This window comes from Hemitrygon akajei, chromosome 14, assembly GCF_048418815.1.
Source record: "Hemitrygon akajei chromosome 14, sHemAka1.3, whole genome shotgun sequence".
NCBI classification, from domain to species: Eukaryota; Metazoa; Chordata; class Chondrichthyes; order Myliobatiformes; family Dasyatidae; genus Hemitrygon; species Hemitrygon akajei.
The window spans coordinates 49077527-49096985 of record NC_133137.1 but is presented as its reverse complement, the minus strand read 5'-3'; the positions used below and the strand labels follow the sequence as shown (position 1 = coordinate 49096985).

Here is a 19459-nt window from a genome sequence, read left to right as displayed (position 1 = left end):
GCCCTAACCCTGGTAGGGTGGCGGGAGGATGGGGTGAGAGCAAACGTGCGTGAAGTGGAAGAGATGTGGTTGATGATGGTGGAAGGAAAGCCCCTTTCTTTGGAGGAGGATATCTCTTTTGTTCTGATATGAAAAGCCTCATCCTGAGAGCTCCTTCTGCTATATAAATCAGGATCTCCCAGTGGCCACCCATTTTCCACTTCCCATTCAGATACGTCCATCCGTGGCTGCCTCCACTGTCGTGATGAGCCCACACTTAAGTTGGAGGAACAACACCTTATATTCCATCTGGGTAGTTTCCAAACTTATGGCATGCACATTGATTTTTCAAATTCTGGTATTTTTCAATGTCCCCTGTCCCCCCACTTCACCATTCCCCATCCCCTTTTCCCTCTCTCACCTCATCTCCTTGTCTGCCCATTACCTTCTTCTGGTGCTCCTCCCCCATTTTATTTCTTCCATGGCCTTCTGTCCTCTTCTATCAGACTTCCCCCTTCTCCAGCTCTGTATCTCTTTCAACAATCATTTTCCCAGCTCTTTACTTCATCCCTCCCTCTCCAGGTTTCACTTATCACCTTGTGTTTCTCTCTCCCCTCCCCTCCACCTTTTAAATCTACGCCTCAGCTTTTTTCTCTAGTCCTGCTGAAGGATTTCGGCCTGAAACGTTGACTGTACTCTTTTCCATAGATGCTACCTGGCCTGCTCAGTTCCTCCAGCATTTTGTGTGTATTGCTTGGATTTCCAGCATCTGAAGAATTTCTCAAGATTACATCAATGAACTGAAGCTACATTATAAAGTCTTTTGGAATTAACCTGCAGTCTTATGTCACATCAATATAAGCATAGTTTCGGTCTTGCTGAAAGCACTACAAGTCATGCATAAATGCCAAGAGCATTGTGCAAATTAGTTCCTCGACCTTTAATAGTCTAAATTGAACGAGCAATAGAACTGGGTGTGGGAAAGGGGTGGAACACAGTTTCAGTTTAACACAGAATTGAAATGGACTTCAGTACAAAGCAAACTAGTTTTAAATTGTGCCCTGGTTCCTTGCACTTTGTACATTAAACAACAGCTGTATGTACTATAAAATTGTAACTACCCTCTTCCAGAGCTGGGAAATTGAACATCCTCTGAGGCAACATAAATCAGCTACTTCCTTAGATCTGCAACCCAGCATGATAATACAAAATATAACAAAATTCCAAATTGCTTCATTGAACCAACAAAAACTTAAGTTACTGATGTGGCATCCAGAATGAAACTCTCCCTTCCTTTCAGGTGAGAGAAAATTATGCAAGTCTGATTACATCAATCATGTTATTGAGCTGCAAGAAAAACACAGCAATTCTATGCAAAAAGTTCATTATCAAATAAACAAAAATAAAATCTTACTCCTTAATCTTACTGCCTCAGTAAAGCAACCAGCACAATCAAAGGTTCAGCCACCCCAAATGTTCTCTCTTTCCCCCTCCTCCATCAGATTCGAAAGCCCACCAGGATCAAGGGCAGATTCTATCCTGCTGTTATGAAACTATTGAATGATTCCCTAGTATGATATGTTGGATTCTTGATCTCTCAGTCTATCCTGTTATAATCTTGTACTTTATCTCTGCTGACACTGCACTTTCTCTGCTGCTGTTATACTTCATTCTACATTCACTTCTTGTTATACCTTGTACTATCTCAATGAACTGTGTGTTGAATTAACCTGTAAAAAGCGTATGCAAGACAAACTGTTCGCTGTACTTTGGAACATGTGGTAGTAATAAAGCAATTCCAACTCCAGTCCAGTTCCAGTTCCAAATCTTTCCCCTCAGCAGAGGTATTTAAAACCAGTGGTCACACTTTTAGACTGATTAAGAGGCTTAGAGGGCATCTGAGAAAGAACTTCATCCATTGGATGGTTGGAATCTGGAATGCACTGCCTGAGGAGAAGATGGAGGCAGAGACTCACAACATTTAAACAGTACTGAGGTGAACGTTTGAAGCCCAACGGATACACCTCCTGTGCTCCTTGATATGGGTTTCCATCGTACGTCCCATCTGGCTGATATATGCTGCTCAGCATTCGCAGGGAATCCTGAGTCCCGGGTCATCTTTGACCTGCATAATCTGTGATCTGAGCTTCCTTATGGGTTTGTGGATGGTATTAATCCTGGATCCCGGTAATCCTTCCAGAAAGCTTGGAAATAGGGAAGGCAGGTGTTAGCAGCGGATTCCTCCTCATTGTCAGGTTTCCTGGAAACCAACATCAAAGAGCACAGGAGGTGTATCAGTTTGGGTTACCCAGAGAAATTGGCGATAGCGTAACATTGCATTCGCAATGGCCATTGGATTGACTTCAACGGCACAAAGCTATTGTGCTAAACCAATAGTTTTTGGGACTCCCTGTGAAAGAAGCCATTGTAATAAAACTAGAGGAAAAGAAATTTAACAAAGACAAAAGCCTCGCTCCAAGTAAGAACTGGAATTCCATCGTAAACAAGGTGGGAGAGTGGAAACCTGATTGGATGAGGACTAACCAATGAGCCAGGACCCCAAATTTGGGCCACCATTTGGGGAGAATAATTCTTAGTGATTTTTGGCGAAGTATACACCCCTGGTGCTAGAAAATACATGATAGCATTACAGCTGTGGTAGCTTTCTGTGTGTAATCACTCAATTTATAACCCCATGCCAAAACACACTTTTCCAAACTATACATAGCGCAGAATAAAGCATTCTACTTCAAACTGATGGTTCTCTCTTATTACTGATGCTTTGTCTTTGAAAATTGGTAGGAATATAGCTCAGACTACGCTTTTCAGAAAAGTTGTTAAAATTAGCATCTCTACAAATGTTATCTATTACTAGCAGTGACAACACAGTGACTATACATTACGTAAGATGTACTTCTGTTTCCATGTTCTGTTTCACATTCATATCTTGTATATCACCATTTATACATACACCTTTGCAGCAGGTGCTTTTTTCACCAGCAATGTTAATGTGATTTTTTTCTGTTTCAGGTATTGTGGTGGTGGGATAGTCCTGCACAATAGAGGAGAGAGAAGAGTAGAGTAGATTTAGATCTGGAGTAGCTGAATCAGTTTGCTTTAGAATGGAGAGCCATAAGCACAAAGAATCTATTAAGAAGCAGTGTATAATACACCGGAAAACATCAAAAGAAGATGGTGACCATCTTGTTAGTCCTCAAGACTATGAATCCTGGAAAACATTACTTGAAGCAGCCAAAGTGAGAAACTATGCCCCTATTTTAGACGGTGCTACAGAACTTGGAGAAAAAGAAGTCCCAAGAATCTACTGTCACCGATAATGCCGAAGCCTCTTCACCACGAAGAGAGACTTAGAGACTCTGAAAAGGAAAGCCAAGGAAAGTATTACTGATAAAGCTGGTGAGAATACCTGTCCATCAAAAAGGCCAAATAGGAGACCTTCATCAGAAGCAAGGGTGTATGATCAAATCTGCATTTTTTGTAATAAGGTGAAATTTCTGAAGGGCCCCAAGTCACGTGTAAATCTTACACAAGCTGCACAACTCAGAGCTGACCAAACACTACGGGAATGTGCAACCCAAAAGGAAGATGAAAAGATTCTAGCAGTAACAAGCAGAGACATAGTTGCTGCAGAGGCCCACTATCATGTTTCATGCTATAAGGATTGTACCAGAATCAAGAAAAAGGAAACTGAGTACATAGAGAATGATGATGAAACACATGCTGATGAACTGTATAAAAGGATTGAAAGGGAAGCCTATAAAGACCTTTTTAAGTATATCAGAACTGATACAGTATCACACCCAACAAGATGATTGTACAAGTCACTAATTTTGGTTACGAAACTTGAATCTTTCATGCTATCTTGTGGAGTTACACTCCTGCAAAATTCTACAAGGAAGCACATTTGTAGGAAACTGGAATCTGAGCTGGGTAATTCAATAGATATATTTCCAGATGACAAAGAAAAATTGTTAATGCTTCCTGAAAGTGGAAGCATAAGGGGTGTTGTCTTGGAAAATCAAACTCTACAGAGGGAACTCAAAGTTTGGAGGGCCAAGGCAACCAATTTCAACAAGATCATAGATCAAACTTCATCACATATCAGGCCCTGTCCACACCAGAAGGATTGCTGAGAAAGACAAATAAAGCTACTTTAGCCACAACCTTGCAGAAAAATGTAGCAGTAGAAGAGCAACTCCCAGGAAACTCTGCTACAGTGGTCGATGGAATGAACTTGGTCCAAAGAGTGAAAGGTGATCAAGTTACTTTCAGAGATGTTGCCACAACAATTCTGGGTATGGCTCTGAGGAAAGGCAGTCAGATTAGCAGAATGGATGTTGTGTTCAACACATACAAGGAGAATTCTATCAAGAATAGTGAAAGATCTCTGTGGGGTGAAGACACTGGTCATGAGTTGCAAGGTTTCACAGGCACACAGATGGTGAGGCAGTGGAGGAGTTTCCTGACCAAAGTCAGTAACAAAAATAGTCTCATTAGCTTCATAGTCTAGGAATGGAGGAAGGCGGAGTACAGAGCAAAGCTACAGGAGAAGATTCTGTATGCAGCTGTGAATGACAAATGTTACAGTATCACATCTCAAGACAGTGAGGAGGTGTCAGCTCTTCAGTGTCAACAAGAAGAAGCAGATGGCCGCCTACTTCTCCATGCTGCCCATGCCACAAGAGAGGGATACCAATCTGTAGTGATCTGCTCAGAAGACACAGATGTCTTTATCATGTCTTCAGGATTTTGTGATAAGATTGAGGTCCCATTGTTCCAGAAGTGTGTCACTAGAACCTGTACAAGGCCTGTAGACATCAGGAAGGTTGCTGCCACTGTTGGCATACAGGTTTGTAGGGCTCTCATCGGGTTGCACGCATATACAGAATGTGACACCGCTTTTACAGGCAAAGGGAAGACAAGTGCTCTAAAACTTCTGACCAGCAACAGGGAAACTCAGGACACCATTCTTAGAGTTGGGTCAGGAATGGGACCTCTCCCCAGAACTGATGGACAAATTGGAGGCAGTTACATGTCTCCTGTATGCCCCAAAAGCATCGACCACCAAGGTCAATGAGCTCAGGTATCACATTTTCTGTGCCAAAAAAAGTGAAATCGAAAGTCATCAACTCCCACCATGCAAGGACTGCTTAACAAATTGTACATTGTGAGCCAACTACCCCAGGCTGGTATATGGAGAAGATGTTTGGAGAAGGACCCACAAGTGCCAAGCCCTGTTGGCAGAGGATGGAAGATGGAGAGAGATGAGGAAGCTGAACAGATGGTAGAGCACTGGATGGAAGGCCAGCCAGCACTCGATGCCGTCCTGGATCTACTGGCCTTTAACTGTCCAAAAAAATGTTCACTCCCAAGATGTACGTGGGTTGCAAATGGCCTCAGGTGTACTGACATGTGTAGACTGGCAGACTGTGAGAACCAGGCATCCACCTCAGAGAGTGTGGAAAGTTCAGATGAAGATGTGGAAGACTTGGAAAATTATTATGATTATTAATAGGTTATGAAAGTATGGAAAGCAGTCTTTGATTAAATATATTCATTTTACAACCAAATGCGGCCTAGGTTAGGGCTATGTGGAACCCCACATTTGAATTATTGTACTGTAATTCTATATGGTATGACAAAAGCTTAAGATTGTTTTGATTTGATACAACAATATGGAACATATCATGACATTGATAAAACTCCAGATATCTCTCCAAATGAGGTTTTTTACCTTTTCTGCTGTACTGATGTTAATATGGAATATATACAAAAAGTGATTACTTATTTGAAGTAATAAAGCTACCACTGGCGCAATGTTATCACATATTTTCTATCTCTAGAGATGTATACCTTGCCAAAAAGCACTATGAGCATTACTCCCCTCAGATGGTACCGGCCAACCCTACTGGCTCACAGACTATCAGGAGGGATGGACAACAGGGGTAAAAGTACCAACAGACTAGACATGCCCAGGCATCATCCCTGATAAAGATGGCAGACTTTGTCATCAAAATGTTGGTGAAAATCGTTACCTGCACCCAGCTGGAAATCCGAGATGAATTTAAAGCAGTTAAGATTTGCTGATAAGAAAATCTGAATTAGGATAAGGACCTGATAGAAGCTTATTGAATATTAGAAGTCAAATTTTGTCTGTTCCTGTTGAATGCATGAGGATGCATATTGGATCATAAAATATTTTGATATGGACCAATTCAGAGCATGCTATATTAGCCTGACCTATCAATTTGTTAGGCAGAGAAGGATGCAATATCAGGTACTGTTGAACATGCAAGAAATCTTTTAAACTGGGGAGGTTGCAGCATGATAGCACTTCAAGTAGTATTTTGGTGGCATCTGAAAAGTGTCAATGAAAGCTGGCTCCTTTCATAATGAAGGTAAAACAAAATGTCAGGATGTAATTTCCTTTCAAACGCTTCCTTATGCCAGTAAGATAATCCATGGATGGCTAGAGAAATGAAAGAGGATAAAACAAAACAAAATGCAACATGAACAATATTATTCTAGCAGGATAAACAGCGAACAGCAAATGGAAACCTATCTCTGAAGCAAGTGGATTCATCGCAAAATGCTTGGCATGAAGCAGGTGAAACGATGCTTGAAGTTCCATTTCCTGAATTCAGAGATCAAATCAATCTTCAAATTTCATTTATCATTCTTTCTTTCCATTGCAATACTGAAAGCTCTGATTTCAGAAATTAATTTCCAATAATCAGCAATGCTGCACATTAAACAATAAATCTGTTCACTTTCCTACAGAACAAATAAAATGGCTGAATACATTTCAATCTATCCCGGTAAACAAAATTACTACAGGTTAGCAAAAATGTTGCATGCATTCTAATGCCAATATCAAATTGCATTACATCCAAGAAACTGTGCTAAAAGAGTAACACAAAGAGCAGTAACCGCTATCATGCTGCATATTAATGAAACGTTAATACCTAATGTACAAAGCAGTCTTCCTCTAAGAGAAAAGAAAAACAAAATCAAACGTCTTGTCACTAATGCAGATATTTCAGGATCAATAAGTTAAAACTACCTGTCAGAAGCAGCTTGTACTGCGGAATTCTTTGGACAGGTTTTAACAGGTAATGTTTGAGTGCCAGGTTTGCACAGCGAGAACTCATCTGAAAGAAAACAAAGATGAAATTTCATACACGAGAAGATTCAAAAACCAGTTAATGATAGCTGTGAAACCATCACAGTATTTTGAATTATGCACTTTGAAGAAATATCAAGTCTTCACATGCAATGTGTCTATCCTACAGAGACAAACAGCAGCAAATATGTTAAAGTTGACATAGTCATTTATCACCTCAAATTCTCTGACTACAGCAGCAAAGGTGGGATTCTTCTTGCACTGTTCATCCAACAAACAAATGTTCTTGTCAAACTCCTTGATATAAGTTGAATACATTTTTAGATATGGTCCTTTCTCCATGAAGATATCAGCTATTCTCTGATACTTGTCCCTGTAGAAACAAATGATTCACTTAAGTGGAAACAAGAAAACCTATTTATTTCTAAAAACAAGCAAGAATGAGAAATAACGTGAGAATGACTTGCACATGGAATATATAAAGTGAAGATGCAGTTTTAACCCCGATATTCGAGATGTATCATTATATGATACAATCTCAACAAGCTAACAAATTCAACCTCTTCTATCATACACTGAGCCAACCTGACAATAAGCAAACTGTTATGGCAATGGAGACACTCAACATGCTCAAAACTGGAAAAGAAACCTAACCTTGGAGCAACACACACAAAATGATGCTCAGGTAAATGAAACAACTAATCTCAATGTTCCATAGTTGCTGTTTGTCACAGGTACCAGGTAATGACAATAAAAGCAACAGATTTAACACATCAACGTAGTAAGGTTTGTTGACCACAACCTCCTTGGCCCATGGTTTAATGTCACGTTTTAATGTGTGAAAAAGGTTTAACAGCAGTGCAGTTAACAAAGTGATCTGTTCAATCCTGACATCAGTACTGCCTGTGCGGGGTCTGCACTTTATTACAAGCTGCATGGATTACTCCTTGGTGCTCTGGTTTCCTCCCACATCCAAAAGATATGCAATTATGTAAAGGAATAAAGAAGTGATGTTTTGGGCTGAGATCCTTCATACGTTTCTGATTCCAATCTGTTTTACAAGAAGGAACAAAAAGAAGCAAGGCCCATTTTGGTGTGAAGTGATGACAATGTTGTTAAGCTGCCATGATTCGGGCTGTGCCTGTTGATTCGAGAACCGATTGATTGAGGAGAAGTAGTTGTTCTTGATCCTGGTGGTGTGGGACTTCAGGCTTTAGGCCAATGATGGCTATAAGAAGATGCACGGGGTCTTTGATTATGGATGTTGCCTTCTTGAAGCTGTGCCTCCTGTAGATACGACCAATGGTGGGGAGGGATGTGCTCAAGATGTACTGGGCTGAGTCCACTGCTCAGCTGCTTCTTACAGTCCTGCACATTTGAATTGCTAGACCAGACCAGGACAGGATTTTTTCAGCAGTACATCTGTAGAAATTTGTTGGTGTTCAGTGTAGATCTTAACCTTCTAACACATCAGTGCAGCTGTGAAGAAGGCAAGACAATGGCTATATTTCATTAAGAGTTTGAGGAGATTTGATATGTCACCAAAAACACTCACAAATTTCTACAGATTTTCTGTGGAGAGCATTCTAACTGAAAGTATCATATGAGTATGGAGGGGGCAACTGCACAAGATCAAAGTAAGCTACAGAGAGTTGTAAAAGTAGTCAGCTCCTTCATGGGCACTAGCCATAATATCGAGGGCATCTTCAAGGAACGGTATCTCAAAAGGTGGTGTCCATCATTAAAGACCCCCAACACACAGGACATGCCTTTTTCTCTTTGTTACCACCAGGAAGGAGGTACAGAGCAATTCAGGGACAGCTTCTTCCCCTCTGCCATCCAACTTCTGTATGGACATTAAACCCATGAACACTACCTCACTATTTTTAATTTCTTTTTCTTTTTTGCAATATTTATTTAACTATTTCATATATTAATACATATATATATATATACACACACACAAATATACATATAACTTACTGAAACTCTCAGCTTTTTTTCTCTTCATTATCATGTATTGCATTGTACTGCTGCTGCAAAGTGAACAAATTTCACAACATACGGCAGTGCTATTAAATCAGATTCTGATGCTTTCCCTATGATTGCATCTATGTGCTAGGCACAGGATATGTCAGCAGCCAGGAATTTAAAGCTGCTGACTCTCTCCACCACTGATCCCCCAATGTAGACTGGCACATGTTCAGCCTCCTTCCCCTTCCTGAAGTCAACAATCAGCTCTTTAGTTTTAATCACGTTGAGTAAGTTATTTTTGTAACGCCAATTCATGTTGGTATATCATTATTGACGTACTGGAGGTAAAATATTTGGAGTGTTTAATATCGGGTTGAAGTTTCTAAAGACTATGAACAAATTAAAATGAAAATATTTCCTAGAAATATCCAGTGCAGGCTCTCACATTCTTTATAAATAAGCATATTTTACTCTCTGAAAAAAACTGTCTTCAATCTCTGTAGAGCTCTAAACCACAGGTAAGCACATTAGTTTCTTGTCAGTTCCACCTGTTAACATGAAAAGTTCCAGATTTTGCTTTTCCATGCTTTTTCCAGTGTTAGTAAATATCTTCTCTCAGGTTGAAAAGCTCAAGCCACTTAAATTTACCTCACAACTTATTCCTATGGATCAAATTCAAAAATCTATAGAGCTTAAGGAAGTAGAAATTATTAGCACACATGCAATACTGAATGCTTATACCAGTGAGCCATTCTCTCTTTCAGTTCTCGCAGCAGGCCTCGGTTCAGCTCATACAGCTGTGGAAGGTAGTACAGGATCTGGTTCAGGGTCTTATCATCAATCACTTGCTTTCCATACTGTCGTGAAGCTTGAATCACTGAATCTCGGAAATCCTAGCAGATTTCAAATGGACAGAATTATATGCAGTGAAGTTTGCAACACAAATCTCCTGATTTATTAATCTATTTAATGATAACTATATAATCCAACTGACGCAAATTGTAAGTTTTAACATTTAATTGTTAATTCTTTCATCCTAAAGAAATGAGGATCTTTAATCTCTTAATCTTATTGGCATAAGGAAATAACAATTTGAAGAAATCAGGACTGATGAAGGGATCCTGAATTAGAACATTAACTCTGGGTCTTCCTCAATAGATGCTGCCTGATCTGTTAAGCATTTCAGTTTTTTTTCTTTCCACTTTTCATATATTAGAACTGTACATATTTTATATCAACACTATAAACCTGGTATAAAATTATGAAAGAATGGCATTAGAAATGTAGGATATTATTTCCAAGAACAATTTGCCCAGGGTACAAGAATTAATGATTTCACAGAAACATTATTTGGATAGAGAATTTAAAACTTCATGAATTCAATCCTAGCAGTAACTGCATCCACCTGTCCTTCCTGTTCTCATCAGCTCCCCTCAGATCCTACAGATCACTCACATACTTGCGGTAATTTACAGTGGCCAACCCTTTGGGATGTTGAAGGAAACTGAAGGACCCAGAAGAAACCCACAAGAACTCAGGGATAAACAAAGCGATTATGCAAATGCTAGAAATCCAGAATAACACCCACAGAATGCTGGAGGAACCTGGCAGTTCAGGAGAGAAATAAATAGTTGCTATTTCAGGGTGAAACCCTTCATTAGGACTCAAGCAATGTGCAAACTCTATGCAGACAGCACCTGAGGTGTTGGGTAGTGGGGTGGAGATACATCTCTACCGAAGGAGGTGTAAGGCGCACCTTCCCTCCGCTAGCCTGTGGGTCACCCTCGGGCAAGGTGTAGCAACAGCTTAGTCCCCTGATCAGGGTCACGTGAAGCCATGGCAGCAGGTGGTGGATGGTTGGATGAGCAGTTGGTGCAGATCGCGAGCTCTGGTTATGCTACCACTGATGCCAGGCAGACAATCTCCGAAGAGTATTGATATTGGTTGGGGCTACCCATCTTGTAAAGACACTGCCCAAAAGGAGGTAATGGCAAACCACTTCCGTAGAAAAATTTGTCAGGAACAATCATGGTCATAGATGAGTCCATGATGACCCACGTCATACAGATGATGTATGATGGTGATGACCTGAGGTGTCATCGCGTTGCTTCCCTCTAGCACTGTGCAAAATATGAGTGGACATGCACATCAAGGTTGGAATTTTAGCAAGTTCTAGAAAAACAAATGCTCGCAAGCATTTATTTTTTTAATACTCAAAATCCTTCATAGAAAATAAATGCCCTTTTCTGTGGTTAATAGTGGGACACTGTTAATTTTAGCTGCAAATTTAATTCTCAAACAACAAGTCATTAAATTTTTAATATGTTGAGTTTTTGACAAAATACTGTAAATTATTTTCACATTTTAAATAACTATTACAACAAATTTAAAACAGATACATGCTAAGCACAGCTCGAAACAACTGAAATGCTTCCTGCAACCGAAGTACGGGATTTAAGATTGCTTTGCAGGGTCTGACACTGCATCACACAAATTATCATTCTTCCAGATCCTAACCAGATCTTTTCAATTAAAATGCTGCCAAAATGACTAACTTCAAAAAATATTTTGACAAAGAACACCCAAAACAACTGCAAACTGCTGACTCAAGTTATATACAACATACCATACACAATAAAAGGCAAAGTTAATTTTGATCCAACTATTTTGCACTGTTGGAACACTGGTTTCCACATGTTAAAATGATTAAGGTTTACATGACTTGCAACTGGGCATACCAACGGGTTTGGCACTACCACATGGTATTGTATCATGACAATGGAAGGCATTGACAGGTGGCTAACTAATATCCTCACACGTCTGAAATAGATATCAAAACCTTTTCACTATTGGTCATGGACAATTAGAAAGTACAACAGCTGTCCAGTACAAACTTTGAAATGCATTTCAAAGAGGAAGAAATTAGCTGAAATCTAATACCCATGGAATAGCACTGTTTTGCAGAAAGGGATTTCATGCTTTGACTATGTTATAGAATATTTTGGTCTACCTGTTTTAAAAAAAATGTTTACAAATGATTTCAAACAATGATAAAAACAAAAAGTAAATTACTTACAATATGCAAAAGTTTCAAAACATCCACAAACCTGTTGAAATAAATCCAGAGCATTATGTTTTTATATGATTTGTGACAACTCAAAAGTTAGCTGTAAACTTTCATAGCAAAATCATAAGACTGTACATACACTTTCTCTGAGCTCATGATTTCTCTGGCAATGTGATAGACTTTGGTTTTCTTCCCTTTGTCATTCTGCAAAGCAAATACATTGCAAACTTTAGAAAAGTTTATGGTTTATAGCAAAACATAAAATATGGCATAAACATGACAAAGTCTGCAGATGCTGGAAATCCGAAGCAACTCACAAAATTCTAGAGGAACTCAACAAGTCAGGTAGCATCCATGGAAATGGATCAACCGTTGAAGGAATGGGGGGAGACACCAGAAAAACAAGGAGGGGGAGGGGAGGGAGGCTAGCTAGAAGGTGATAGGTGAAGTCACGTGGATTGGAAAGGTAAAGGGCTGGACAAGAAGGTATCTGATAGGAGAGGAGAGTGGACCATGGCAGGAAGGAAAGGAGGAGATGACGCTGGGGGAGGAAATAGGCAAATGAGAAGAATTAAGAGGCAAGAGTGGGAAATAGAAGAGAAGAGGGGGGAGAGAATTCTTTTTTTCCAGAAAATTGATTTTCATCCCATCAGGTTGGAGGCTATTCAGATGAAATATAAGGTGTTGCTCCTCCACCCGGAGGGTGGCCTCATTGTGGCACAAGAGGCGGTCGTGGACCGACATGTCAGAATGGGAAACTGAACTAAAATGTTTGGCCAGCGGGCAGTTCTGCTTTAGGCAGATGGAGCAGAGGTGCTCAGTGAAGTGGTCTTCCAATTTACGATAGGTCTCACCAATGTAAAAGAGCACTGGATAACCCCAACAGATACACAGGTAAAGTGTTGCCTTGCCTGTAAGGACTGTTTGGGACCCTGAATGGAGGTGAAGGACTAGGTGAATAGGCAAGTGTACCACTTTGGCCACTTGTAGGGATAAATGCTGGGGGGGGTGGAGGTGGTGGTGGTTAGGATATGTCTTGTGGTTGGATGCCGTTGGAGATGGTGGAAGTTCTGGAGGGTGAAGTGTTGAATGTAGAGGCTCATGTGGTGGTAGGTGAGGACAAGAGGAAGTCTATCACTGTTTAGATAGCGGGAAAATGGTATTAGTGCTGATGTTCGGGAAATGGAGGAGATGTGGGTGAGAACAGCATCTATGGTGGAATAAGGGAAGAAGGGAAGAAGACATCTCTGATTCCTAGAAAGGAAAGCCTCATCCTGGGAACAGATACAGTGGAGACAAAGGAACTGAGAAAGGGAATAGCATTTTTACAGGAAACAGGGTGAGAAGAGGTATAGTCAAGATTACTGTGGGAATCAGTAGGTTTATAGAAGATGTCAGTTAACAGTTTGCTCTAGAGGGGGAGGAAGGGAGAGAGGAGAGGTGGTGGAGGGAGGAGTGGGGGCAAAGGAGGTAAGGGGAGGGGTGGGGGGTGAGAGAGTGGGAGAGGAGGAGGGGGGCAGGAGTGGGGGAGGATGGAGAGTCAGAAATAGACCAGGTGAATTTAAGAGAAGGGTGGAAATTGGAGGTAAAGTTGATGAAATTGACGAGCTCACCATGGGTGCATGAAGCAGCACCAACACAGGTATCGATGTAGCAGAGGAAGTGTTACTGGGGAAAGCTTGGAACATAGACTATTCTACATAGCCAATGAGACAGGCATAGCTGGGGTCCATGGCTACCCTGCAACTTTGGAAATATGCCAGCTGTATACCAAAATAAATAGTAAAACAATGAATTATTCACCTAACACTATTCCTGTCTAATCCAGCACGAAATCTCCCAATCACCCAGCGGATTGAAGGTTTTAGAAGGGGTCATGATTAACATATACCTGTTTAAACACTTTTGACTGATAGTTGAACTGTTCACTATTTGCCTCATCAAATTATAAAACTGCAAAGTGCAACTTTGCCATTTAGCTGTTTCAGCTTGCCTACCATTCATCAAGACCATGGATGAAGTTCTGCCTAGGCACCATTTTCCTACATGATGCCCCATACCTCCATTTCCTTAATGTTCAGGAATCTTTTAATCTTTGTCTTGAAAATCTGAGAGATGAAGCCATTAGGATACATTCCCTATAGATTTACCACGCTCAAGTTACTTGTCCAAGATTCAGTTCTGAATGATCTACTTCTTATGTTAATACTGCATACCTCAGGCAGTGGGCAGGTGTTTCTACATCCACCCTGCTGAGCCCTATAAGAACTTTCTGTTTCAATGAGAATACAACTGATTCATATTCCATATTTCCTTATAACACCGAAAAAGTCAATTTTGCCCCCTGATTCTAGCTAGCTCATGCAATCTTATTAATTCCACTATTTTTCCAAAACCTATTTGCTGCAATTCGCCTATCGCTGCAACAGCTCTACAGCAGACAATCTCACTGCCTCTCCACTCTGCTTTGGAGCATCAAGACAACCACAAGCTATGTCAGGCTACTGCTCATCGATTACAGTTTGGTGTTCAACACCATCATCCCCTCAGTACTAATAGCCAAGCTTCAAAACCTGGGCCCTCTGCAACTGGATCCTCATGCAGGATTGCAAGAGGCTGCAAAGGGTTATATACTTAGCCACCCCCATTCTGGGCACAACCCTCCCACCAAAGGCATCTTCAAGAGTCGGTGCCTTAAGAAGGAGGCATCTATCATTAAGGACTTTCACCATTCAGAATGTATCCTATTCTTGTTACTACCATCAGATTAGTTAACTTGTCACATGCACTTGGAAACAGAAAATGAAGTGTTATTTGCATCAACAACTAATAAGGTCTGAGGATGTGATGGGGCAGCCCTCAAGTGTTATATGCCAACATAGCATGCATGCAACTTTCTAACACTAACCCATTTGTCCTTGGAATGTGGGAGAAAGCTACAGCTTCCGGTGGAAGCCCACTCAGTTATGGGGAGAAGATAAAACTCCTTACGAACAGCAGCAGGAATTGAACCACGATTTTCCAATTATTGGTGCTGTAAACAGAAATGCAACCGTGCCACCTCAAGAGATACACTCAACTACTCTACCTTTCCACCATCAGATTCCTGAATGCTTTATATACTTTATTAGCCCAGTTTTGTAATATTTATGTCATTGACCAGACTGCTACCACAAAACAAATTTCACATCATACAGTGGTATTAAATCTGTTTCTGATTCTGACACTAACCTGAATCCTGGGATCATTGGTTCAGTTTTCTCCCAATTTCATTCATGTTCTTTTCCACATTGCCTAACCAATCAGGCCTTTCTTTCATCTGATTTATTTTCCCTTTTTGAAGCATACCTTTACACAAAACCAATAATCTTCATGATTGAAATCTGTGTCCAATTGTTATATTGAAATAAATACATTTTGGTCATGCATTCTAAACACAAGACTAAACAAAGAGTCATGCTGTGTAAATGAAAACTAGGGGCACTCTCAAATTCAAATGCTAATGTTCAAAACTTGCCTATTCTTCAACTCCAAAGCCTTTGGAGGCCAAAATGCAAGTTGCCTTAACTACTAGTTGAACTAGCCTGCTGACTTCAAATTATTAACACACTAGAACATTTAGATCCCTTGGAATTGTACCACATGCAGTCTCACTTCATTTAGATGTTAAACTATCCATGTGGCTTTGCAGAATCACCATGTCCCTTTCACAATCAGCATGTCTATCTATTTTCCTGTCACTGGCAGACTAGGAAACCTTATATTGCAATCCAATCACCAGGTCATTAAAGTATACTTAATATACCTGAGAACGCAGTCATCATAGCCCTCTGGGCTAGAGGATTCAATGGAAATAATTACTCTTCATTTCTGTTTAATGGGCTACCTCATATTCTGAAACCATGTCATCTGCACCTAGAATACCCTACTCGAACATTCTTCATACACCAACCCCTTCTCCCCTATGATCTGTTCCTTCCTTATATCAGGCAAAGGAAACTACAGTTTTTCACTAATGACATCACCAATATTCTATGAGTGGTACAAAGTATTCTTTCATTCTGTACCCATGTAATTCTTATATAGTCAACTTTAACTGGACAACTTAGAACTGGGAGATGGGGGCTATGGTCTCAGAACAAGAGGTTGAGCATCAAGTTTAATTCTGGCATCCTCTGTAAGAAGTTTGTCCGTCCTTCGCGTGAGTGTGTGGGTTTCCTATTAAGCTGAAAGAGTTAGTAGGTAATTGGTCATTGTAAACTGTCCTGCGATTAGGCCAGTGGGTTGCTGGCTGACCAGCTGGCTGGATTCATTCATGCACCACTCAAGTGGATGTGTATCTTTATTATTCCCTCTATTAGTAGGCTGTGCATGCTTAACTGAGTAAATTCAAGGCATGGATCAAAGACATTACTGTAATTCAGGGTAATAGGAAGAACGTGATGAAGTAGTAGCTTGGTAAGTAAAAACTAGCTGGGCCATTCTTAATACTACTTATGTCTTTAAAATATCAAATCAATGAGCATGACTGTGACAAATTAACATGTAACTTGATATTTGCAACATTTTCAATATGTGCTTCATAGCCCTGTGTATGCTTCTGCATCTCGCCAGAGAATGTTCTGCAAATAAAACAGAGGTTAGTTGCTATCTTGATTTTCATCAAATTCACTACATAATGAGATATTTTTATTAAGTGTTGTCAAATTATATGACCATTTCATGGAAATATTTTCTTTAAATATCTATTACACATTGTTACTCAACCTGCCTTACACAAAATCTGTATTTCCAACCAACATATTAAGACTTGAAAAAATGAAACCTAATTCATTATATTGAAAACATGTCTCTTGTCTGTGAACTCCTCAAATACAAAGGCAAAGTTTATCTACTTTACTTGTATTTTCTTAACCACAGGTGTGGCCTGTGTTTCTTGGATGTGTAGGTGTACTGAGAGATTCTTTCCTGAACTGCATATAAAATTCTTCCCTTTTGATTTTAGCCTCTATTTTATTCTGGAAGCAGTAGACAGTTGGAACCCTCCTTACAGCATTTCTTTTGTGTAACTTGCTTTATTTTAAACTTAAAATCAAATGCTATAGCATTTCAATGTATTATTTTCCAATTGAAAAATACCTGGAAATAGATGGAAGCTTTAGTAGAATCCTCCAAGATAAAGGTTGCTGCAGCTGAATTCCCAGACAGCTCACTAACAGACAGCAATCCTAGATGTTGCCCTGCCTATTTACCTTGGCAACTGTGTAAGGGTTCAATGTTCCAAGTTCAAAAAGTAATTAAACTCCAAATTATTGTTTGAGTACTCATTCTGCATAAAGACTTCAAAGAACACGGTTTCCCTTTCACCACTGTCAATCTGCATCTCCTCCATCTGCCCTCCCGCCACCATAACAGGGTCATCATTAGCCCACCCCTAATGCCCTCGAAGAGGTGATAAATGCTGGGAACACTGAAGTCCTTATGGGAAAGCAATGTATTTTGAGTCAGGATGGTGAGTGATGCGGTGAGTAACCTGAAGTAGTGGTGCTCACATGCCGACAGAATGGGTGGCGAAGAATGCAGCAGGGGAATGGTTATCAAAAACCACAAGGAAGTTGCTTTGGTGCATCAAGGCAATAAACAATGCAGCTACAACAGGAAGAGTAGGAACAGATGCAGGCCATACAGCCCCTCATTTAGTACGATCTCCACTTAGACCTTAACAAGAAAGTTTACTGGTGATAGAGCTGGAGTTGTTGAGACACAGGATAATACGAAATCCTGTGATAACGGTTTGTAGCTAAGTTGATTGAGCACCAACCACGTCCCTTTGCACAAGGTATGATTCTATCCAGTGAAATGGTTCATCTGCAGCATTCTACCTGATTCCTATTTAGATTTTACTAAGGCTCCTTAATATCATCTATCCCCATTTTGTGTAACCTTCTATGAAATGCCTTTTTGAAATCCAAATGCACTGGTTCCCCTTTGCCCACCATGAAAAGTTATACCAATAAATTATCTTAATATCCTTCCTTATTGAACTTACAGGTTTAAACTGTTGAAAAAGAAAGATTAAGCTCACAGTTAACAACAGAATTTGATAGCATGGAATTCATTTCTATAATGCTATTCATTCTATTTTGAATAAAGACCACTGAAGTTATTATATTTTCTATAATTCGCCTTCAGCAACATAACAGAAGTCCTTGTGTAAAAGATTCAAAGTACCTGCTTCTCATCGTGTTGATCCAGTTCTCCTTTGCTAGCATCTGAACTGTCATCTTCTTCATCAGAACTAAATATGATTTCTTCCTCCTCTGAGTTGATGTCCATTTCTGAAGAAAGGTTGTCCTGATCCTGTACTGGGCTACAAATAAGTTAAAGACAGCAAGGCAGTGTCTTAATACTTAATCTGTAAATAATACAATAATAATCAATCACATTCAAGTTTTTCTTTCCAGAGGAAGGATGATATAGCCCATCAACAGGAATATCAGTACAGGTAAAGAAACATTAAGCACAATTAGGCATAAGTTAAATGCCACATTTCAATTACTGTACTGTGTTTTGCTAAACAGGATCACCTCATGCAATACTGCAATTCCTTTTTCATCCCAATCTCTCAAAGCAGATCATCGTAAATCCAAACATTAGAAATTTATTATGAATTTACGTTATGAACATCTGTTCACCAACTGTTGGCTTGAGATAGACCAAGTTCATTTTAGTTAAGTGTGCATTCATGTACAAGCAGTAGAGTTTTAAAAACAGAGACCCCATTAATACAGCAGCTCTATTTTATCCAATCGAGAATTCCGGTTTGAAACTTTAGCAATATGATGGCTTCAGTTGTCTAAATTTTTATGGAACATAAATTTCCATAGTCAGTCATGTGCAAAGCTGGACCAACTGGTTGGGCTGATGATAATTACTAGACGAGTGCTGTCCAAATTAAACTGACTGGCATATACTGCACACATACCAATGCTGCTTAATCTCTGTCAACCCTGACCAATATTTATCAATGCACCATAGAATGCATTATGCTTGGATGTATAATGGCTTGGTAAAGCCAACTGCTCTGCACACGGCTCCAAGACACTTCAGAGAGTTAGGGGCACAGTTCAACACATCACAGAAACCAGCCACCCCTCAATGGACTCTGTTCATACTTATTGCCTTGGTAAACTGCCAGCAGAATCAAAGATCCCAACCAGCCCAGATATTCTTTCGTCTCCCCTCTCCTGTCAAGCAGAAGAAACAAAAGCCAGAAAGCATGAACCAGCAACTCA

The 19459-nt window shown here is 40.0% G+C and overlaps 1 protein-coding gene across 1 annotated transcript in view; it reads right to left on the bottom strand.

The window, feature by feature from the left end:
• fgd6 (FYVE, RhoGEF and PH domain containing 6) overlaps positions 1 to 19459 on the bottom strand; it is a 144085-nt gene that overhangs the window by 75487 nt on the left and 49139 nt on the right. Inside the window, exons 3-8 of the mRNA XM_073065985.1 lie at positions 18396 to 18534; positions 12304 to 12368; positions 12174 to 12204; positions 9839 to 9990; positions 7340 to 7496; positions 7064 to 7151 (exon numbers count right to left, since the gene is read on the bottom strand). Coding sequence (XP_072922086.1) covers positions 7064 to 7151; positions 7340 to 7496; positions 9839 to 9990; positions 12174 to 12204; positions 12304 to 12368; positions 18396 to 18534 — 632 coding nt within the window. The remainder of the gene's footprint in view (positions 1 to 7063; positions 7152 to 7339; positions 7497 to 9838; positions 9991 to 12173; positions 12205 to 12303; positions 12369 to 18395; positions 18535 to 19459) is intronic.